The sequence below is a fragment of the Epinephelus lanceolatus genome, chromosome 19 (assembly GCF_041903045.1).
Source record: "Epinephelus lanceolatus isolate andai-2023 chromosome 19, ASM4190304v1, whole genome shotgun sequence".
Lineage (NCBI taxonomy): Eukaryota > Metazoa > Chordata > Actinopteri > Perciformes > Serranidae > Epinephelus > Epinephelus lanceolatus.
This window is the reverse complement of record NC_135752.1, coordinates 19,563,281-19,587,952: the sequence shown is the minus strand read 5'-3', so window position 1 is coordinate 19,587,952 and position 24,672 is coordinate 19,563,281. Positions and strand designations below refer to the sequence as shown.

At 41.5% G+C, this 24,672-nt stretch overlaps 1 protein-coding gene across 6 annotated transcripts; it reads left to right on the top strand.

Moving 5' to 3' along the window:
• Positions 1–2,002: 2,002 nt before the first annotated feature.
• On the top strand, positions 2,003–23,107 carry glis3 (GLIS family zinc finger 3). Of its 6 annotated transcripts, none has more exons than XM_033647589.2 (11): positions 2,010–2,305; positions 2,781–3,242; positions 3,815–3,980; positions 4,067–5,204; positions 13,258–13,419; positions 13,516–13,626; positions 16,166–16,304; positions 16,462–16,534; positions 20,102–20,259; positions 20,773–20,946; positions 21,092–23,107. In XM_033647589.2, the coding sequence occupies exons 2-11, from the start codon at positions 2,873–2,875 to the stop codon at positions 21,214–21,216; spliced, it is 2,616 nt and encodes an 871-aa protein (XP_033503480.1). In that variant the 5' UTR covers positions 2,010–2,305; positions 2,781–2,872; the 3' UTR covers positions 21,217–23,107. The 6 variants fall into 6 exon arrangements, with proteins under 6 accessions (XP_078018423.1, XP_078018421.1, XP_078018422.1 ...); XM_033647591.2 differs by having other exon boundaries at positions 2,011–2,305; positions 3,818–3,980; XM_033647590.2 differs by having other exon boundaries at positions 2,011–2,305; positions 21,095–23,107.
• Positions 23,108–24,672: the final 1,565 nt, after the last annotated feature.

Genomic DNA, 24,672 nt, shown 5'->3' with positions numbered 1-24,672 from the left:
ACTTTGTCCTTTCTTACATCTTTACATGCCCGTTTTTTTCTTATTCTTTTTTTCTGTATCTGAACATTTGTGGTGCTATTAACTCAATAGCAGCCAGCCCATTGGTGTACTAATAGTATCCCCTGCTGGCAAAAGAGGGAACACTTCCCACAAAACAGATGGGAATAGAAAAGTCTTCTGCTCTGCAGTACATCCCAGTTTTGTTGTATTTTTTAAAGCCAATGGCAAAATGTTTTTAAAGATGTCAGATTAATTAATATAGGAGTGAAAAGTACCGTGATGAGCTAAAGCTGAAAACAGTGTAGGGCCACTGACTTCACAGGCTGGGAGCATAGTAATTAAATATTACCCCACCAGAGGTCACTACCACTTTACATTCAAAACCATAATTTCTTTAATCTAAAATCTCAAGTACTCAATCTAATGTCTCAGATGCCGGCAGTAAAATTCATAATCAGTGGATTTCCTTTTAGAAAAATTAAAGTCTTAAAGCAGAAAATAATCAAACAGGTAGGCAGCTTTTATAAATAACAGCCAGGCAGAGCATCCTTACTGACTTCCAGTTTTAGCTCATAAGCCAAGAGAAGGCGCTGCACCATATACATCCACAATCCGCCATTCTGATCAGTGCAGATTCTCAGCAGTCATTATGACTGATTGCATACTCCAATTAGTCACCAGCCACTCACCATAGCCTGTTTACTATGTATTTTAATTAACTGTATGCTGTCTGTCAAACTATACGTCCATCATTATTATAGATTGTGCAGCAGAGCCCCTCTTCCATATTATGTTCCCGAAGAACAGCTACCGTCCCTCCTTCTATAAACATGCTGATTTCCATGGCAACCTGGAGCAGGATCTACAGAGCAAACACTCCAGCAGCCAGGAGAAAAGTGCCCTAACAATGGGGTCTGAGCTGAGGTGGAGGGTTAGGGGAGGCGGAGGAGGAGGAGCGGGGGGGGGGTTCAAATTACGAATTGAATGCTCAGTGGCATACAGACTGGAAAGAAACTGTGGTGCAGGGAAATAAATGATCATACCAACAGAAATACAAAAACAAAGTACAGAATTTCGACTTTGGCCCAGTCTGAGGTCAAATAATTGCGCTTTTTAAAAATTTCCTTTTCAGAATGGCATTTAAAGATTTCTTCAATGTCACCTTTATTGAGATGAAAAAACTATCAATATTAGGCTACATCAAAGAACACTTGACTCATATTCATGTTACTTTAAGCTATACTCATTCATTCTCTTCCCAGCCTTGAGCTACACTGTGGATGAATGTATCACTGCAGTTATATAGTAGACCCAAAAATCCTTCACCTTACCACCATAAATTTTTATGCTTCAGAATCAGAATCAACAGATAGCCTGTAGCCGTCTTAAGTAGCCTAATCAAGTAATACTTCACCCACAAAATGGCCATTTGTATAGCAATTAGTCATGCAGGCTATCTTAAATTCCCTGAAGACGTTGAAGAATCGATAAGTTTCACTTTTAGTCCAGTTTTAATGGTGTCATTTTAATTATAAGGTTTTTTTTATACAGTTTGCTGTTGTTAAATTGCCCCCAATCAATCATTCAATCAATATGTTCACTGTTTTCCATGGATGCATGCAAGAAAAGATAAGTTTTCTTTAAGAAGTCAAGGTAACACAGCATGACTAATTGATTTATAAATGGTATTTTTTTTGGGGGGGGGGGGGGGTGAAGTATCCCTTTAAAAATGTGACATTAAATTACTGCACGAGTGGGAAGTTTTTAAAAGTGCGGAATAAAAGTTGTTTTAAGTGGACGTTATTTTTCCTTTACAATAATTTAAATTGAAAACTCTTTAAAAAAGAAAGAAAAAAGAATAATAATATTCCAATAGTAAGAAATAAATATTTTCTCATGGTGGCATCATGGAGCACGCGCTCCCATATCCGCGCACACGCGCCCAGACTCCAGCAGGACAAAGCAAAGCACTAACAAAACAAATAAAAAATCTTTAATTATTTACTGTTAAACTGCACTCAGTTTGAAATGACGTCGCTCACATAGAGCCGAGTCAAGGGCAAAGGGGTAACCGGTGAAAGGAAAGAAGTTCCTGGAAACAGCAGAGGTGGGACGCCGCGGTTCAAACTGCGAGATTCCTCAGAGGCTTGACTTCTCTGCTCAGTGCACAGCCATCACAAACTGAGAGAAACACGGCAGTTGATCTCCTGTTGTCATCCAGATTACATTCACAGCTCGGCGGACTGCAGGAGCGATTCATCCTGACATGTCACTTTGGTTAAAGTGTTTGCGACAACAGCAATAGGTAAGTGAACGCGCCATCGACAATAGAGGTATGACGGAAAACTTGACTGCAAAGTCCTTTTTTTCTCTTTTACTTTTTTCAGATACACTTGTAAGCATTTTTTATTAAACTTTTATTAGATTAAATCGAGTAGCTGCTGTTCTTATGGATTATAGTGGGAAAACAGATTTTCTTTATAGCCTAAAAGTTCCATCAGTATGTTTATGATACATTATGTTAACTCTCACAGCATGCTGATATTTAAAAATAATATACTGTCTTATGATAACATCCTTTATATTGGCTAATATCTGTATTTTTTGTGTATCTGTAAGTACAATGTAAAATAGGCTACATGGTGCACAGTGAAGTTATCTCCAGTTGAGTGGTTTTCTGCAGGTTTGAAGTTCAAAGTACAAAGTCTGTGTATTGTTGGTTTAATATTACATTTATTTGTGGACTGTAGGTTTTATATTTTGTTGTTTTTGTTTCCTAGGTATGAGCACTGCATCATCATAAAGCACATTTTACAAACTGCTGCTCCTTGGATCAACTTCCTCATGAGCCTCTCGTGACTTTCCTTCAGCCATGAGTGGAAAAAGTTGTCAGCTCCTGGTGTCTCCTTGCAGCGTGTCCCCGTCACTGAGCATGATCAGAGGACACCAGTCCCAGTCCATCAGGCTGCCCATGTCCTCCCCGCAACTGGCCGATCTAAGTCCCTCCTCGGGCATGGAGAAAGTGACAAGAGGAGCCATCCACTCCTTTGCTTCTGGGAAACAGAGCGGAAGCCATGTTGTGCTGCCAACCCTGAGCCTCCGCAGACAGGTGCTGACCAACGGGAAACATCTGAACATATCAACTGCATCCCCACAGCAGCAAGTGCCTATACATCATCCTACAACCAAAGCAGTGACAGCTACTGTACAGACTGGACGTTGCTCCTCTAACAGCTTCAAAGGTAAAAACAAAGGTGAAACATATCTATTTACAAAATGCAGGTGCAACTTCACTCTCCAGGACAGTATTTTCTATTTATAATATTCAGGATCTAAAACAGAGCACACAGCCCATAGTCTGACAGAACGATGCCGTAAACAAAACCACAACTGATTTACTATTCACTTCGTTATACTTCACTTATTCTCAGTGTGCTCCTCACAACCTCACTGTCTTCCTGCCAGCTACGTCTTGTTCTTATTTATTGATAATTAACCAAGCATAAAGCTTGTCCCTAAATTTTCTACGGGGGAAAAGTGGAAGGAGGTGAAAAGCTCATTAGTGATTAACAGAGCAGAAAGTGTCAGGTTGGCGAGGGAAATTCCGCAATCTGCTGCATAAACCTTAGATAAAGCAGATTTAATGTGATGCGTTTGAGTTTTATTTGCATTTGCTAATGTGTTTTCCAGATAGTGGCTTAATATTATGCTAACAATTTCAACTGATCTGTTGGGATTTATTGAATGTGGATAAAAGTTGTTGCTCTGCTATATACACTGCTGTACATTTATTGAATTTTGGGTTTGTGTCCAGCAGCTTGCTCGGTGTTTGGAGCTACCATGGAAGTTCTTGGTCAGCCAGCCGCTGCTAACCTGACAGTGACCAGCAGTCCCATGACTGTTGTGACAGGCCAACGATATACTGCACAACATCCTCCGTCACATCCACACAGTGTGCAGATTCCCCACACTGACGCCAGGTGGGTAATATCAATAACAGTATGTGATGATGAGCTCGCTAAATCTTAGGAGTGATATTAAAGTGGATAACAACAATCTGTTTCAGATCCGTACAGTCCAGAGAATCCCTGGCATCCACTACTCTGAGTCTGTTTGAAACACAGTCAGTGTTCAGTGGCAGACACGACTGGTCGTACGGCTACCGTGTGCTTCCTCCATTGGGTCAGTGCTCCAACCAGGCAAGCGAGGGAGGGGAGCAGCTCAGCCTCCCACCTGGCACAGCCATGTCCGGCACAACCATATCAGGTGGCACTAGCACCTCTGCTTCCCTGCCCTCGTACCTCTTTGCATGTGATGCCGGGAGCCCCAGACAGTCTCGTGCAAAAAAGAGAGCTCTCTCCATGTCGCCTTTGTCGGACGTCATGGGTATTGATTTCAACTCCATCATACGCACATCACCTACTTCACTCGTGGCTTATATCAATGGTTCCCGCAGCTCTCCAGCTTCCCACCCTACACTCTCACCTGTCCACTCTGAGGGGTACGGTCACTTCCTGGGTGTGAGAGGCAGCTGCATCCCCCACACCCATCCCTACAGCACACCAGGCTCTTCACAGGCTCTGGCCCCACAGACAGATTATGGCCGTATGCAGCTGCTTGAAGAGGGAGGGGGTCTGGAGAGCCAGATGGCGAACATGGTGGTGGACCAGCAGTGTCTCCCAGAGGAAGGAGGGGCACTGGAGAGGACTTCAGGGAGCTGCAGCCAAACCACCAACAACCTGCTGCCTCCTCCACAGTTGCAGCCAACACTGCTGACTACCATCCAAGAAGCTGCTACTCCACAGGGGCCTCCACCACCCTACCACTCACACCAGCACATCCACCTCACTAGACGTCACTGCAAAATAAAGCCGCCCTCTCAGGACCCTCTCACACACGCTCCCATGGTCCCTACCAGGCATGGGATGAGCTTTCTACCACAGGTCCCTATGCTGGAGGAGGAAGAAGGGGAGCTGGAGGACTATGGGGCCCACTGCTGCAGGTGGTTGGACTGCAGTGCAGTGTATGACCAAAGGGAGGAGCTGGTAAGGCACATAGAAAAACTACATGTGGATCAGAGGAAGGCAGAGGATTTCGCATGCCACTGGGTGGGCTGTCCACGCAACTTCAAGCCCTTCAATGCTCGATACAAGCTTCTTATCCACATGAGGGTCCATTCAGGAGAGAAACCCAACAAGTGCACGGTACAACATGCAGATCACAACCTTGTCTTTTCTCATGCAACAGAATTCTGGATCTATTTTTTCATACTTTATATCTCTCTGCCTCTTAGAAAGAATATTCCTTCTACTATCTCCCCTGCTAACAATACACAGATAGCACAGCTCTCTATCAGGCAGATGAATGTTTTTTTACCACTATGTGAGAAGAATGAGTGAATGCAGTCAAAGCAGGAACATGATGAATGTCAGGGGCTCACTGAGTTCAATTCTCAATGTTCCATTCAAAGCCACAGTATCTAGTTGAAGGCTTTCAAGCCTCAGGCTGCAGGAAAAAAAAAACAAAAACCTTTTTTTTAGGGCAAATGCCTTCATGTGCTCTGTGTTCATGGCCAAGGTTTAGATCAAAAATATGGCCCCTCTCTCCTCTTAACTTTAGCCATGGGGTAATTAGCAGAGCTCTGTGATAATTGACATGGGAGTTAACTCAATTATGTAGTTATTAAATCAGCACAAAGGATGCCTAGCCCTTTAGATCTGGCATGGCACCGTGCCTCTCTAGTAGCTAGTGGGCTTGTCAGCAGCAGGGGGCTTGCCAGGCCACCGTCTGACAAACTTGGCTGTCGATCTGGGAAGGTGATGCCCCATAGTCTGGCTCTCTACAGGTCTGCATTTGTGGCCAAAGAGTTGGAGCTTATCCATGGGCCGAATTATTGATGAACTAGTAGCTTTGTTTGTCCGTGATGGATGATCTTGTTCTTTAAGATGTGTTGCAGTTTAATGATGCCTCTTTAGTTTGTTCATTTGTTTGAAATGTGAAGTGAGAATATTAGAAACAAGACTAAGAGTCTGAAGCTGTCAACATGCAAACATGCTCATGGAGGCAATGCTAATATGCACATGTATATTTACCATGTTCACCATATTAGCAACGTGTGTTAGCCCACCACATTCTCACTCCAACTCCATCACATATTGACGTTTTGGTCATAGACTTTCCACTGGGTGTGTTTGTTGTTGATGTTCTGGGATGTCAAGTTCTACTTGTTACATGCATTGTCTTCTTTCAACTTCCAACTTTTTTTTCCTTCAACAACAAAAACGTGGTTGGGTTTAGGAAAAAAGAACAGGATTTGGCTTTAGAATCTTTCATGATGCGAACACGGCTCTCTCTGGTCAAAGTCAGCATTTGTTGGACCCATCCACCACCCCTCCTGCCCCTCCCACTCGGACTTTCGCCACCTTAACTTTCGTCCTTGTCCAACTGTGTTTTCCCCCTGACGCTTTAAACTATAATGGTAACCAGCCGTCTATGATACCAAAGTTAAAGGACAACTTTTTTCATTGGTTTCTGACGCCGCAAGTCACTACCCAAGCGCCAGATTTCAACAACTTTGGAGTGAGACTAGGCTCATTCGCTAATGGCGTAAGGTAGTTACAACCGGCGCACGCTATTATGATGGGCCCAAATTTATGCTATTGTGCACATATCATCTCGTCACATGATCAAACAGAGACTCAACATGGATGACATCAACATATATATTACCCAGCAATCATTGTTCATCATCATCATCATCATCATCATCATCATCATCATCTTTCTCTATGGGCCCCCAACCTCACAGTGCAACCCATACTGCCTGCAATGTGTATATTTCTGCCCTTGGTGTTAGCATAGGCAACACGCCCCCTTCGATATTTAGAATGTGTGCCCCCATCAAAGTAGCACAGGACTTTTACTTTGACATAATTAAAGACATTTACACCATAAACTGATACAGAAAAGGGACAAATCAGTGCATAAAAATCGCCAGAATGGAGGAAAATAAGAGTTGATGCTCAAACTTTCTTGACAGAGGACCCCCAAAACCACCCGTTTCATATGTGTCCCCTCCCAATATTAAAGCAAAACCTACACCCTTGTGTGTTAGCATGCTAATATTTGTTGATTAGCGACAAATTCCATCTACACCAGCTCTGCAGGTAATTGGTTTGAAGTAAGTATAATAATGTTAATCTAATGGTGGCATTCGATAAAAATTCAACCAAAGGCTGGACCAAAGTGCTTAGTGGTAGACCAACATTGCAATTTCATGAAAACACATTGCTAGCATGGATAAAAAATATATCTGGACTGTACACCACTCTGAACTCCCTCCTTTGTTTTTTTTTTTTCTCACTCCCACTGGGAAAATACTTGAGACTTCGATGAGTAATTGACAAACCACTCGCCAAACATGCTTCACGTCGCTGCTTTCAACAAGTCAATTATTAACGGCACACATACCTGCAGTCGACCTTTTGTACCAAAATACTCACTTATTAGTTGGAGCTCGCTCTGTTGCCATGGGGCTGCAAATGTGGGTTCCGTGTAATCATTAAATAATGAAGAAAGTATTCATGGTCACAACCCATTGCCAAAAACAGAATTGGCACAAAGTGGCACTTGTGTTTGTGGTACAGTAATTATAGTACGGGCTAATTTGTAGTGAAGAGACAGCACACTCAACTCATCTTTCCTGTGCTTTAATGAGACATTTTGATTCTGTGTGGATTTTCTTCAGGTCAAGACTGAACATTATGTCAAGAGTGCAGGCTGTTTCTGTCTTTACATGAGCACTTCCATACATCTTTGCGTGAGGATGTGCATGTGATTACACCTACTCCCTCTGAGGCAGAAAAGTAGTGTTTAAATGATGGAAATGCCAGATATGAAAACTCTGGATCTCACAGAACAGTTTGTAAAAGCTAAAGTCCTCTAACATTTAGACAAAACAAATTTCTCTTCAATGAGCCCACCTCTCATATAATACAGTCGTCCAATATGCAGCAGCCAGTTTTTCCTTGGCAGTGATTGGCAGGTAAATAAACTGATGCATGATAAATGAAGTGAGAGCTCGCAGCAGCAGAACAATGAGGTAGCTCTTGTTACACAGTGAAGGTATAGGGCAGGCCCAGGCTTGTACCTGTCATCTCACAATCTGTTTGACAATGATTCAGCAGATTGTTAACATATCCTTGACTCACCAGTCTGTTTGTGCACGTCACTGTGATTTAAACATATGAGGTTTTAAAAGCACTATGTGAAAACTCCACTTGGTTAAGTTGTAGCAAGCACATATAAATGTTATTCCTGAATTCAAATTCTACTGGCTGTTGTTCAGTAAAATAATAACTGGCACCAGTGAGCATCAGTTCTTGGCAAAGTTGGCCAAATTTGACTTCATCCTCTTTCCTTCAGTATGCATTATTCATGCTGTGATCAGGAGTGAAAATGAAACCTTAGTTCTCTGCTAATCCACTAAATTTTTCCCACATGAGCAGCTTGTAATTCAAGCCTCGCTGATGCCAGTGAAAGCAGGCCCGATAAGATTTCAGGTTTGACAACATTTTAAGCGCCATCCTTACAATTGTTTGGAGGGAAATTACTTAGATTTAACCCTAGGAGACAATGCTTTAGCATCTGGAATACACGTTCATGTAACAGATTCTTTCATTATTTGCATTAGTAGACAAAGGCGTTAGTTGATCCAGAGCTCTGAACCTCTTCCTTGGGTAAATGAAAAGTCCCAGTGTCTTCTGAAATTTAGGTGGTAACAAGTCATTGTTTTTGCAAGTCACAAACAAGTCTCAAGTCAAATCCCAAGTCAAGCCAGGCAAGGCCCATGTAAAGTCCAACATCAAGTGCCATATCAAGACTGACAAGTCCCAGGTCACGTCCTATGTCCTAAACTTTAAAGGCCGCAGGAACTTCAGGGTAAATTTACAGGGCCCGTGCCGTTGGTGCGTGTCTCCACCACAGGACCCACCCCCGAAGGACAGAGTTCCGGAACTTTTACAGGGGCTAAACAAGTCCCTGCCTTGGAGTAGGTACTCAGAACGCCCCGAAAACTCCTGGCTGGGGCTTGGGGATTACTTGGTGCTGATTGGATATACTCAAGGCGGAATGTAACATCAACAGAAAGCAACAAATAGCCGGCATTTTTAAAACTCAGCAGACGAGGGTTAGCTCGTTCATAGCTTCCACCGCCATGTAAACAAACTCAATAACCGGTCCGTGAAAAACATATTTTTTCCAGCGGATATCTTAGTTACAACATGATTGAGCTAGCAAAGCAGTTTTGTGATGCTGTGTGTGGTATTTATTCAGTTTTGGGAAATCGCAATGTCTAGAAAGCATCAGCTGACAGCGACAGCTAACAGCAGCAGCAAAGCTAACATCAGGACGTCATCTGTTAAAAGCCTCCCGTTGTCGAATACGACATGAAACTACTCCAGTTAGCTCAGTCATGTTGTAACTAAGACATCTGCTGGAAAAAAGATTTTTTTCACGGGCCACTTTGTGAGTTTAGTGAGTTATTACAGACACCGCTATCGGCTAACAGCTAACAGCGTCCCTATGCCACTACGTCGCCCCGGTCAAAATGGTCGTGCAACAATTACATCACATCCAGAGCCCGGTAACTTTACAGGAACCTTCCTCCTACTCCGCTCTCTCAGTGGAGACACGGCGGTTGAGAGGGCCGAGCGGGGGGACGTTCCTGTAGTAGTTCCTGCCCCCCAAATAGTACCAGGAACTTCTTCAGTGGAAACAGGCCTAAAGTCTCGAACCCCATGCCATGTTAATACTTTGAACTGAGTTTCCAACACCTAAACAAGTCATAATGCGCTCTTCACCAAATGTAATGCTAATTTAAATGTACAAAAATAACCAATGCTTTTTAAAATTTGCATTTATTTGTTTAAATGAGTTTGATAAATACATCTTTAGCTGTTAAGCATTAGCTTGCTAGCTATATCAATGTTAGCCTCATTTTACCATTTTTTGTTTACCACAGTGTAGTTTTTGTACACAGACAAAATTATCTTCGGAATGTTTTTTTTTTTTTTTTTTTCAACTGGAGGTCACTAACATAACGTAAGTGATAATAGTTCGTTCCTGCAACTTGATTGGATGGATGGGAAGTGTCGACTTCCTGGGAATAAATAGCGTTAAGGTTACTTGAATCGAACAATAAAAGGAAATTAATGATTTTTGCCACACTTTATAATCTTTGGTCTTGAGGGAAGGCATCCATTATTTTCAAGTCAAAATGCATTGGTGTCATTGGTGTTAAAGTCCAAGTCAAGTTGCAAGTCTCTTTTGATTTTGTCGAGTCTAAGGTCATCAAGTTTGTTCATGTGACTCTAGTCCACACCTCTGCCAGTTACTGACAGTTTTGTACATGTGATGTTTTAATTATTCTAAAGCTCATATGTTTGATTTTATTTTCTGTTCCAAACTTTGAGTAGCTGTGCCAAAAATTATTTCTCGTGTAGCAGAAAGGTACAAGTCACCAGAGACAGCGACTGGGAGGCTAAAAATATACAGTCGAAGGAAACAGGTGAAACAAAAAAAGAGCTAAGAGGGGAGAAACATCACTTGTGAAACAGGGAAGAGTGGAATTCAGAGTGAATTGACCTCAGGCTAAGACTGGGCACTGGACAGACTCTGCTGGCACAGACTGCAGCTGTCATTGTTCAGCCAGGGCATGAGTACCTGCCAGGACCTGTCAGAAGCTGGCTGTAACACTGATCTACACTGAGGAGCCATGCTGCTTTCTTTTCAGACCAAACGTCCCTCGCGACAAACTAAAAAGCCCTCCGTGCTTTATGAGAGCTTTATGAGACAGAGAGAGAGTTACACAGTTACCCACCCCTGGCTAGTCTCGAGTCTTGGCAGTATTTTAGCTTTATGCTGGTTCTCAGTTGTCTGACCACTTTGGTTGTGAGAGACTATTTATCTCTGTCTGTGCCATTTTTCATGTGGCATTCTAGCTGAGGGGTCTGTTGTTAATTCTTTTCTTTAAACTATATTTAGGATTGGTCCACTTTGCAAGACCATCCCCTTTATGAAGAGCATTTATTGTAATAGACCAAAATTGGAAAGAGTGCCAGAGCAAAAATGCGTGGGAAGAGGTTATGGGAAGCCGGTCTCATTTTGTGCTACTCTACAGTTTTGTTCTTTTTCCAATTTAGTCATTTGCTTTGAGAATTGGATTCTTCATATGCAGTGCTTATCAAATCTATGCTCTTATCAAACATCATTACAAACATTAAATTGTGACAAAAGTGTTGCTTCAAAGTTCAGTAAAAAGTGATGTGAAAAATCTTTATTTTCAAGTTCATTTGCAGAAGAAGCGGGATAGTTTCTTAATAATAGATGTCAGGAAACAGCTGTGTCGTGATGAGAAAGTAAGGCAAGTGTTACTGTGGAATGCGGAGGAATGTTATTAGTGAACTATTAATGGGCAGAGACATTTTAATTTGGCTTTGGCAGCGATGACTGAGAGGTATCAGTATGTCAGGAATCTCGTCTTAGAGGAGAAAAATAACAAAATTGGACATGGTCTGTGTGTTTCTCCATAAGGCTTAGTAAGTACATTCCAGCCCCCCTGTGAACAGGAAGGGAGAGAGTAACAGAGAAAGACATATTTTAGCAGTGAAGTCACTGTGGTTGCATGATACTGCAAAAAAAGGAGCTGTTTTGTTGGTTAGAATTACTGTGGCCTTGCACTTGCCCATGAAGTAGTGCAAGACTTGTGTGCTGCCTCTTATACACATAATGTATTCATTCCTCTGTCTGAGTTTTGCTGTAAATGTATCACAGATAGTTTACAAGTGACTTTTTTTGTTTTGTAATTGATAGCTACCAGCCGCTGTCAAGGTGATGCAAGATGAGCGATTCAAAACACAAATGACAATACAGTGATGTGTGTATAAACACTGACCCCTGCTGGTGACACACACAACCATCAGAACTGTGTTACTTTGATTACAATAGAAAAATGAAATGTATAATAGAAACAGTGGGAGAGTAAAAGAACTCTCTTTTTTTTTAGATTTTTTGCAAGAGTGTTAAGGTCAAATAATGGTTTTCACAAACCCACATAGTTTTCACAAATCATATTGTCTTAAATCACAAACCCTCATGATTATGTGTATAAAACAATATTCAGATCCCAACATCACTGTGACAACGATAGCTTCTCTTACAACATGAGTGCATACAAAACACAAAAAGAAAATGGGTGAAAACACACCATGGATTTCTACTACATTTGTGCTCCTATAAATTCGGTATCATATCGAATAACTCTGACTCTGACTACTATCTTAACTTGATAGTAAACTCCTAAGAATTACCTGTCAGACTAGGGCATGACCATGACTGTAATTAAAATGGCTCACAAGCAGAAACCATTTAATTTTAATAAGGTTATTTCTGGGCCTGTGCACGGACAGAGAGTGCTTGTTAAGCATCACACATAGCGATTGTTTAAAAAATTGATCTATTAGACTCTAGCTTTAATTATCGGTGCCAGATTTGTCAGGCAGATAATGTGATGTGCTCTGTATCAGTAGTAGCTCTGTAGCAAAGTTACATGCAGAGGATATTTCCAATAATTAGCATTGTAACCCCAACACTGGCACTGTCATCTAAATTACGTAGTACAAACTGCAGCGAGTAGGAATTGGCTTGAACAGCAATGTGGTTGTATAAAAATCAAACATATAGAGACAAGGAATCGTGCCATCATGCTCACTACAACAGCCAGCAGTTTAAGCTCTGACTAGATAAACTTCCAATAAAACTACAATGCACCGGCCTCTCCCAAATGTTTCCCCCTCTCAGGGCTTTGCTCCTTCATAGCTGCTCACCTGTCAACCGTGAAACTACTCTAGCAGTGAGCAGTTAGGGCTTACCTCAGTGTCAGTTGAGATTAATTGACCACAATTTTTCTATTCAAAAGGTTTTCTGTATTTCCTCATTTTCATTCCCTCCCACACACACAGATCAGCAGGCTTTTGTCTGCAGCAACTTACAGCTAATAAGCTCATAGCTCCAGGTGCATGTGTAACATCAGGTTGGAGATGCTTGTAGAGCTTATATTGGATATTTCACCAGATGAAGCCCACAGCAAAAATACATAAATGACTTCAAATTAATGCCCCCCAGGTATGTTTTAAATGTAGCAGAAATGTGTTGATCTGTTAGCAGGACAATTTTTACAGTGTTTATGTGCGTTTACAGTTCGAGGGCTGCAAGAAGGCTTTCTCTCGGCTGGAAAATCTGAAGATCCACCTACGTAGCCACACAGGGGAGAAACCGTACGTGTGTCAGCACCCAGGATGTCACAAGGCCTTCAGCAACTCGAGTGACAGAGCCAAACACCAGCGTACACACCTGGACACAGTGAGTGGCAGCCTTGCACAAATGCATACAATAATGGATGGTACTTCAAGGCTTGTTTATGTGCATGTGTGCCTGCATGTGTCTGTGGTTGTGTAGAAGCCATATACGTGCCAGGTGCCTGGCTGCGCAAAGCGTTACACTGATCCCAGCTCCTTGAGGAAACACGTGAAATCCCACTCTACTAAAGAACGGCAGTTGCGGAAGAAGGTACTGTACGTACTACAATACATGCTGTTATACAATTCAAGTTTTTCCTTTTTGAGAACAAACATTGTTCTTGAGAATGTATTTTACTGTGAAACATAAAACTAAGCACACACCTGAATGAATGTGTAAACTGTCCGCCAAGCAGCAGCCTCTGTGACTGGAAAATTAAGCTAGCATTGAAGTGCCAAAAACTGCAGTTCCTTAAATGGCCACTTTAGGCTGGCTCCAGAAGCGAGTCAATCCCCATAGACACCCATCTTAAAATGCACAACGTAACAGCAGAAATAAACACGTTTACAGCCTGGTATACAAAACGGTTTTGATCTCTTTTGCTACTTTCAACATTCATGAAAAGTTATAGCTTAACAGCATATTTAAGGGCAGGGCCACTTGAGTGACAAGCTGTCTGCAAGGTATCACCACAGTCTATGATCAGATCTACCCCTCACTCCTCCATAGCTCCACCCTTTTGTCCAAATATCGTCACATCTGGCTCCAAAAAACCAAGATAGCGACAGCCGTAATCGAAGTTCAAGGCTTCAAAACAGAGGTCTGCAAACCAATGGGTGATGTCACAGTGGCTATGTTCATTATTTTTATACGATCAGTGCCGTCCACTAAATTATGTTGACTTTCAAATGAATTTGATTTGTACAACATTTGCTGCCTCCAGGTTTTGCTGTCAAGAATAACTTCCCACCTTGACCGAATCTCATTAGTGATGATTGCAAGTAGACAGCATCACAACCTCAACATTTGCAACCATACAGCAAACAAAAGAAAAGCTACCTTTCACATGTCATCATGTCCCATGTCCCTGTGCTTTAATTTTTCCTAATTAACTGACAGCATTGAGCATTATCCTCTCGTGTATGTGCTCTCCATCCCACTCTGTTCAACTCTGCAACTTAACTGCTCACAGAAAAATGTCATTTACTTTAAGTTTCATTAACTCACATGTAGGTGTGCGCGCCGTCAGATGAAAATCCTACTTTCATCCACTCACGCTCACACTGGCAGACCCAGGTCTCACAGCACCACACATAATTATGTTGTTTGTCATGTCTTTGTCTTATTTTCACCTTCTTTATTTCCCACTCAGGTTGACACCATTTCAAACTTTCACATTATGGCACTGCAGTTGAGATTTTTGCATGCATGGCAGAGATTTATGCTCTTTAGCTCTTACTGAGGGTAATGTCACCATAGATACAAAGAAGGTGGGTTGTTACAAAAAAAGTGAAGTCTCCCACATGCATGGCTTTTTCATCTAAAACTTAAATAAATGTTTTTTGTTATTGTGATGTCACTGATGCTTTTCAAGATCAAGGGCATGTTATTTATTTGTTTCCTACCAAGGCCACTGCAATATAAACTGTATATTAACCCACATAGCATCCATAATCTCTTAGTGCTTGTCATTTCTGCAAATAGTTCTCAGGATAGCAAAGCTATAATCCTTGAGATTGTCATAATGCTTGCTACTATTTATGACTGGCTTTTATTCTGCTACGGCTATTATATACATACAAAAATATATAGTGCACAACATTCATTGTAAAGAGAGAGGTAAGAGAAGTAATAAATAGCCAGAGTGATGATGGCATTAATACTGTTAGATATATAATACAACAACTAAAAGAAAATTCCTCCAGAATCACATAACTGTTAAAGCTGTTTACCACTGTTTACACCGATGAGCCAAAACATTAAAACCACTGGCGAGTGAATAACATTGATCATCTTGTTTCAATGCAATGTTCCATTGGGAAACCTTGGGTCCTGGCATTCATGTAAATGCTACCTGATGCGCTTCACCCACCCGAACACTGTTGTGGACCAAGTAAACCCCCTTATGGCATTGGCACTGGTCGATGGCAGTGGCCCCCCAGCACACCACAAAAACTGCTCAGGAATGATTCGAGGAATGGGACTAAAAGCTCAAGGTGTTGACCTGGCCTCCAAATACCTCAGATCCCAATCTGATCCATTTGACGGACGTGCTGGTACCCCAGAGGTACCCCCGATCCATGGTGGGTCCTCCTTGAATCGGACTTGGCTTTGACCTGTCATGGCAGGAACACAGGACCTCTGGGGGTGGTACTATAGTGTCTGGCACCAACACGTTGGCTTCAGATCTTTTGGGTCCTGTGGGTTGTGAGGTGGGGTAACACCACGTCCCACAGATGTTTGATCAGACTGGGATTTGGGGGCTTTGGAGGCCAGGTCATTGCCTTGAGGTCTCTGTCATGTTTCTCAGGCCACTCCTGAGCAGTTTTTGTGGTGTGGCATGGTGCAATGTCCTGCTGGGGGGGCCAATGCTACTGGGGACTGCCGCTGCCATGAAGGGGGGATACCTGGTCTGCACTGGTGTTTAGGTGGGTGGAGCGTGTCAGGTGGCATCCATGTGAATGTCAGAACCCAAGTTTTCCCAACAGAACATTGCATTGTAACAAGATGATCGATGTTGTTCACGTCACCTGTCATTGGTTTTAATGTTTTGGCTGATCGGTATATGTTCCACGTGCCATGTCTCTAGATGAAATCCACTGCTGATGTGCCTCAGGACACACTGACGGACTGTTTAACCATCCATCCTCTGCAACCAAGCCTTTCTCCCCTGACGAGGATAGACCCTTCCCCTGGTGCATCCCATGAGTGTATACCAGAGTATTCTGGTATGTCAAAGTCCTGGCTCTTTGCATTAACATGTCTGATGTGAAAACCAGACACTTAAGCATATCCCCCATGCAACCATGTGCACATAATAGGTTTATCTATTAGATTTAGGCTGTGGTGGACAGCCCTGAAGTGTCTGTCATCCCTGTTCCTCAGCTGCTCCACAGGGGCGAGACTCCACCAGCAATCCTCACCTGGCTCTGTTGTGCTCCTTGCAAGACAATTACAGGTACTGATGATTTCTTTTTTTAATTTTGTATTTAAGTTTTGAATAATTCTACAAAATCATTCAAACTGCTTTACTGTTTTTTATCTATGTATACATATATAATTGGACAGGAATCAAAGCAACATTTTAGAGGGAAACAAAGTCACTGAAGCAAACACATACCCATTCATACGCAAAAAAAAAAAAACAACCAAAGGCTGTTCACATGAATCATTTTGAATCGCTGTGGAATATAACCATATGCAGCAGCATAACAGTTGGAGCTGTTAGCTTTACTCAGCAAGCCAACTGGTATTTTCTTTTGATTTTGTATTCCCATTGGCACAGTTACAACTTTAACCATGACTGATTTAAATGCTTCACAAATGTTTTTTTTCCTCCCTTTGGATGATCTGAAACAATCAGCTTAAACATTGGTTGTCATGGCTTCAAGACTATAAGCTCATAATTGGAATAATCAGTTTAAAAGAAAGCACTGTTTTGTACCTTGATAAAAGAGTCTAAAGAGTTGGGGGTTTTGTTGGTGGTGTGTGTGTGCCGACTATGGCTGGGAAGAGGCTTTACAGGTTGAGTGTGGCTGGCAACACATTTCCCTCGTCAATCCATAGGAAAACATCCCTTCATCTATACACTTCAAAGCTTGTGATAAAGTATTTCTGTCGCTCTGGGCAGCCAGATGCTCATGGCTCCTCACTGGTTGTGATTGTTCTCATATCAGCAGTAGGCCAAAGCATTCGCTGCAGGATCCCGGGCAGACAATTGGCTTGCAAAAGCAGACCCTGCCTTGGCTCATTGGTCTCGACCACTCGCATTAATGGATACTATAGCCACCGACAAGAGCAGCTAAGGAATTCAATAAGTGAAACATAAAATCTAAAAAATACCATTTAAGTTTCAGTGGGAGAAGAGAGACGCTGTAATTACTTTTTTTAGATGTTAAATCGATTGTAAAATCCTTGGTGCCATTTTCAGATTCCTTTCGGTTCCCATTCAGGCCCTTGCATATTGTCAGCAAACTCTGGCTGCTTTAGTATTCTTGTTATTGGCAAGTAAACCTGCAAATGTGTTATGTGGCCAAACTTAACAGCAGGGGTGTCAGCTCCCATGGCCACTGAACAGTATTTACATTTACTAGTTTAATCCTCTGTGTTTAACAATGATATACACAAATCTGAAAGTAATGTCCTTGATTTTCTTAATGTAATAATGAGCGACAGTGGTGTAAAGACTGAGGTGATTTACTGTAGGGCTGAACTCCTATGCGACCCTATACAGCACAGACTTTCAGTAAAGTAAAATAAATTTTTCTACTGAAGCTAGAAAAGGAGAGGGAGCAGTCTTGTATTATACAGTGGCGCCCTGAACGAGGGGCTGGGGAGGGGGCATGGCCACTCTGATACAATTGCTGGCCCCCCTGGTGAAAAAAATGGAGGCCAACATCACTTGAAGAAGCTGTGGCCATTTTTTTCTCTAACTTTTCAAGCTAGCATGAAAATAGTGGTATCCTGTGGAGCCAGACGACTTAAAGCATCCATTGGTACTATGTCACGCTAGCTTGTCTGGAAGGGGGCTAAATAGAGCTCCAAATTTGGACTAATAGCTGATGTGGGACCTTGACCTCTCACCTCAGATATCTGAATAAAAATGGGTTCTATGTGTACCCACAAGTCTCCCCAAAACTTCAAACTGTACCAGTATTAATTTATGCATATGAGACTATGCAATTCCTTAACTCTCATACTGACATAGTTTTAAACTAGCCTGTATGTCAACAGCATAATATGATTCTGAAATTCAGTTATGGTTTTTGGTTTTTCAGTGGCCCCTATCTGGCCACCCCTGTGAAAAATTTCCAGGGGCACCACTGCCATTATGAAAAAGTCAGTGAACAAATGGCAGGCACAGACTTTGTATTATTGTGATGGAAAATGCCATGAATGAGCTTATGTTGCACAGGCCATAGTATATATACAGACAGTGATACATCATAAAGTGCCTTTATGGTGCCTCTGTTGCTACTTGTATCAATTGCCAAGCACCGAGAATCAATCTTGTGGTCATGAACTCGATGACTAAAACACCTTAGATTGCTCTTTTTCTCCCGTACTGTGCAGAAACTATACATCAGTAAATCATCTGTGCAGGAAGCCACCATGCTTAGTGAGGCCAAGGAATCCATGAAAGCTGTAATTCTTTCCTCATTACGTAGATGTAGAAAAGATGGAGAAGTTGAAAGAGGGAGCTTTCTGGATTCCTGAGAGTGTTTATCTCAAATAGGTGTCAGGTTGTGCATCTCATCTGCATCATTCAAGCGAGTAAAGGAATGCCCACGGACAGTCACAAGTGATGACATGTTTATCTGATGCGAATGGTTGAAGAAAGTCTGTGAAAAAGTTAGCACAGACTGTGAAACTGTTACCTTGTGATTACCGCATGATGCATTCATGCTTCAGTGCTTTATTGGTTGTTGAGGCTTTGTGTGAGAATGGGGCAAATATGGAATTTGACAAATGGTTTTGGTGTTAAAGTGCAACGTTTTGCTAAAAATGATAATTTAAAGGGACAGTTCACCCCAAAATCCAAAATACATATTTTCCTTTTACTTGTAAATCTATCAGTTTTGATGTTTTGGTGTGAGTTGCCGAGTGGAGATAGTGGCCATAGAGACTTCTGCCTGCACTCGAATCCACAGACCTTGTTGTGAGCAGTTTCATGTAGGAACTATTTTCTTTCTATCAAACTAAACCCGCTAACTGTATCACTGTGCAGAGGGAGCACAGCGCTGCCCCTTAAGCAAGAGGGTTCTGGGTGTTTGAGTTTGCATGCTCTCCCCGTGTCTACATGAGTTTTCTCCAGGATCTCCAGCTTCCTCCCACAGCCCAAAGACATGCAGTGAGGTTAATTGGGGACTGCCTGTAGGTGTGAATGTGAGCCTAATTTGTTGTTTGTCTCCATGTGTCAGCCCTGTGATAGTCTGGCAACCTGTGTCAGGGTGTAAACCGCCTTTTTCCAAGTGTCAGCTGGGATAGGCTGCAGCCCTTGCTGACCCTGAATAAGATAAGTGGTTATGGGTATAGAATTAATGAATGAATAATAATGTGTCTTACATTTTTTAAGAGAAACACCATACACTGAATGACAAACAGTATAGATGACGGGCACAACAAAGGAAGCACCTGTAGAACCTATTACATCTCAGCATGGTGCAAAATACTGCCTCTTTAAAACCTACAGAATATACAGTAATGCTTGATTCCAATCAGCAGTAAATAAAATTTAATATCAAAGAAATATTTAGAAATCTTTTTATTCAAATATACATCTTACAGGTTATGGAATCCAGCCTTATACATACCATATATTTAAATCATAAAACACCTCTCAAAACCAAATCCTCTACTGTCTTAATTGGTTTTGAAAGTCATAACTGTACAAGGATGCCTCTGCATGGTTCACAGAATGCAAACAAATAAAAATTGTGGTTGTTTTTTCAAATAATGAAAACATACATTGTTGTTTTTCTGAATTCTACAAGCAGTGTATTTAATTCAGTCTGAAATATTTCAGGTTTGTTGATCCCTCCCCCCACCAGCTCCCCCCCGGGGACCAATGCGGGCCCTGCTCTCCCACCCGCCTCCCGCATCCTCCCAATGGGACATCCCTGCAGAACAACCGAGATCTGAAGCAGCCCAGCCAGCCTCCCGACATAGCAGATCACAATCCAGGTACTCCGAGGTTTATCATCAGTGGATTCTTAAGGTGTGTCAAACTGATGTAAATACAGTCGTGCAGAAGGGGAAGGTTCTTCAGAAAAAGCGTTTATTGTGTAAGTTTCACGTCTGAAGAGCCTATTAGCAAATGTCTTGGTGGTCTGACAATCTGTTTGAACAGATTTTCTCACATTCACATTAATCAGCGCCATATCTTTATGATGTGTAGCAGGTGGCTGGTGATTTTTCTTGTTAGACAGAATCAGACAGCTCCATTCTATGTACCTTTAAATAGATATCACTTCTTTTCCCCGCGGACTTGACAGCCACTGTGATGTTGACAAGGTGCTCAGAAACACACGCTTTACTTTTAAGTGCTGAGATAAGGACAAGGTTTGAAAGGGCTGGAATGCAGCTTCACGTTGCTTTTCTATAGGAATGTTTAATTTAAGAAGAAAAGCTATAGACTTTAATTGAGTTCTTTACAATGTGGATAAAATAGTGAGGGTTTTCTCATTTACACTGCAGAGCTCTCGGGGCAGATTAAGATGCTATATTCTCCCCCACAATATGGAGGGATCACAGCACAGACCGGCTCGAGTCACCTGATGCAAGTTGATGCCTTTGGTGACAGCCTCGCTCAGGCAGTCAATAATCCCAGTGGGGTGGCCACCTCACAAACAGCTCTTTCCTGCATTACAGGTAATGAAAATACAGTTTAAACTAAATTACTCAAAGATGAGCACTTTATTGCCACAACTCTCACTGTGCATACATGCATCTGTGTATTTCTTTGTGTGTGTGTGTGTGTGTGTGTGTGTGTGTGTGTGTGGGTCGGGTGCATCAGCAGGATTTGATGTCCGCAGCCAGGCGCAGGATGGGGCTCCTAATCAAGAGCTGCATGGAGGGGATTTCTTCAGTGTGGTGGACCACCGCACAAGCCAGGTGTCCTGCATCTACACAGAGGGATGATGTTACTCCGATGTTGGTTTTGTTCCCTTGCACTATTTTGTGGCCCCTTTCATTTAGTCAAACAGTCTATAGGAAGAACACTTTAGATAGCAAACTGGTGGCAGCTTCATTTAGTGAAATAAAAGCATATTTGATTGATTGATTGGTCGATTGATAAAACAGTCCAAGATGCTGCTCCCTGGGTCTTGAAGGAAATGACTCACATTCGCAATGCAAGTTTCTCTCTCTCTTTGACGAAATCTCTATAAATGTACTATCTGACTCAACACTCCGGCTTCTGCTTCCATAATCACTGTATACTAATGTCTGAGCCTACAGGATTTTTTTTTTTACGTTTACTTCCTCAGTTTGTATACAGCTTGTGTATAACAACGTTAATGTAGTGAGTACTTCAGGTAGTTTATGGTGTCATTTTGCACAATGTTCAGCATTGCAATCAAAGCAATGTATGCAAGGGATCATTTATTAAGGTTTTTCTTAGAACCATGGCTTTGTAACTATAGTAACAAGACAGCCTCACCATTTCACTGTAATGTTCAGAGACTTAACCTGTTGTTTAGAGTATAGTACTGTAATGCACTTTGATTGCTCCTGTGCCTAGATCATGAAACAATGACCGTACCAGTGATTTTACATGTTTTGGTTTATTCACTGCAAATTACACACACTTCACAAGTTCACATTGCAGTTGATGCTTTCTAATAGCATGGTATGTGCAACACCTTTTTAATTCTGTTCTTCTATAGTAGTGATTTCAGTTGAGACTTTAGATAGGTGAACTACTCTATTCATTATAGCTGCCTTTATTTTTACCAGTTACTTTACTGCAGTGCAGACGTTTCACTCCAGCTCACACTTTGAGCTGCTCAAACATGTAACCATATCACAACTTTTAGTTAAAAAAAAAAGCAGACATGATGATCACCAGGATTACCCAAAACAATTTGCAGTCACTAGAAGAAGATGTTGGCATTGTGCATTTTTGCAAATTCCAGATGTGTTACATTTGTACATTTCGTACATATCATATCAATGTTTTTAAAGGGATGTAGCGCTGATGACATGTAGCCTATATGCATAATCAGGAGGTGGACGGGTTGGTGGATGGAGTGACACCTAGGTGAGATGCTTGCCAAGCTGCAGGCAGTGCCGGCCCATGGCATAGGCAGTGTAGGCAAATGCTAAGGGCACCGTTATCCATAGGGGACACCAGAAATGGAGGACGGACAAAAAATCAAAATGTTTATCTTTTACTGTTTCTTACTTAAACTATTACTACTGTTGTTTTGAAATATTACGTAAGGCTACAACATAACTACATAGAAAAGCCTACCAAATAATAGACAGGCCTTTTTTGTGGGTTCCTGCCACCCCCTGCCCCCCTCCTCAGCTCCTTACACTTTACCTGCTCTCTCGGGGAGATGGGAGAGTTATCTGACGTCATGTGAACACGAAACACGTTGTATTGTCACAAGGGGGAGGCTCACCCAGGGTACCAAATGTGCTAGGCTGCAGGCCACTGTTTAAGACCAACAAACAAACAAAAAAAGCTTGTTTTTTAGCAAGATATCGCTGTCTTTCTAGCGGCGATTGTACCAGCAAAACTGGATGTTTTTTAGCAAGACATTGACAGCATTTCCAGCCTTGTTACAACATAAAGAAAGGTAAAGTTTCAAGATATCTAATAACATACATTAATGTGACCTATCCATGGTTTGCAGGAACACACAATGACTACATTTATTCTGGTGATTGATTAAGTTGAAAAAAACTACTCAAACTTCATCACCATCAGCAGCAATGTAAAGTCTACATGCTTTGTAGCAAATGGGCTAAAATGTGCAAAAACACTGTTATGGTGCCTCAATTTTTGAATATATTTGAAATGATTTGTATCCTTGTTTGTCATTTGTCACACCTTGTGTCTCTGAGTGATATGACAATGCACCTAACTCTCTTGTGGATCAGTTCATGGTGGCTAATTTCATTTGTTAGAGCTCACCACACAGATCACACAAGGTTACAGTTTCCCACACATACAACACCCTGCAAGTGATGAAGAAGACATGTAGTGCTTTTACACATGACACATAAAGGAACCATGACGCTCTTATCATTTAAAGCTCACAAATTATACTAGAAATAAAATGAGGCAAGAGACATTGATTTAGGCTTTTTAAACTGCCTGTTGTTTTGTCACTCAAAAGCCAGGTCAGTGATTTACTAATCTAGCTAAAGCTCTACAAAATAGTGCAACAAATAGTTTGTGTGGATTTCTAAAACTGTTTTTGTTGATACTTCAAAAAGCAGTTTTGCACACACCATAAACCACATATCTTTCCATGGAGTTAATACATATGTTTCTATTTGAATGAAACAAAATAAGACAACACAACAGAGAAACTACATTGAGGTAGTAATATAAATAAGACACTTGAATTCTGAAGGCAATACACTTCAGAAATAATGAGCAAACACTGCTGTAAACCTGACCAGTGTGAAAAGTCTGCACAAGTCCAGCAGTTACCAATCTTCACAGCAGTGTATTTTTCTTATTTGAAATTGAAAGGACAAACTGTTTTACTTGAAAAATTATTCTTTTAGCAAAAGAGTGTCATGCTTCAGATGGGGGTTTCACTAGTTGCCTAGCAACAACAACAGCTTTTCCAAAAAGCATCTGTTTAGTACTAGTGCTAACCAAAAAAAAGTGCTGCGCTGTGGACACAGGTGGTTGGTTAAGCTCTGCATGCAGTAGGAAGCCTCTTAACAATGCCGGCTTTGTTTGGTCACTGTTCGCAATTTAAAAGTTGTGCGTGTTTCGAGTCCCACTTGTGCCATGTGGTAAAAGGTTTTATCTGGGAGCAAATGAGTGCCATGCTTTTTATAGTAAGTAATTTCATAGATGTCCATGTCAGTTGTTTTTACCAATATGCACCACTTTTGTACAATGTGTGAAAATGACAAGTAGTGTGGCAATAATTTAAGGCTCAAATGTTATTGTCAATAATTGTAAAGCAAAAGTGAACATCCAGTTCACAAGGGACATTTGACAAACATCTATAATGATAACATTTAACCGTTCGGGTAGATGTATTCATAGGTGGAGTTAACTCATGAAAAACAAAGTAGGACCGTGAGGAAAATGCAAAAAATGCAACATAATTGTCAATAAAAATACAGTGGAGAGGAATGGTTCACCCTTGACCTATGCAGCCATCTGATATGGTGAATACTGGACACTGCCTGTGCACGCATGTGATTTCAAATTCACACAAAAACTGAAAAGCAAGTCAGTCTGCATTCATTTTAAATTATATACTGCATTCATTTTAAATTATATACTGTGACATGTTTTTCACCCCATTTTTCTTCCTGCCTTTGCCTTTACTCTATCCTTCCACACAAGGTGGGAAAACAGAAAAATGAAGCTGATTTTAATTTGGGCAAAATTTTATA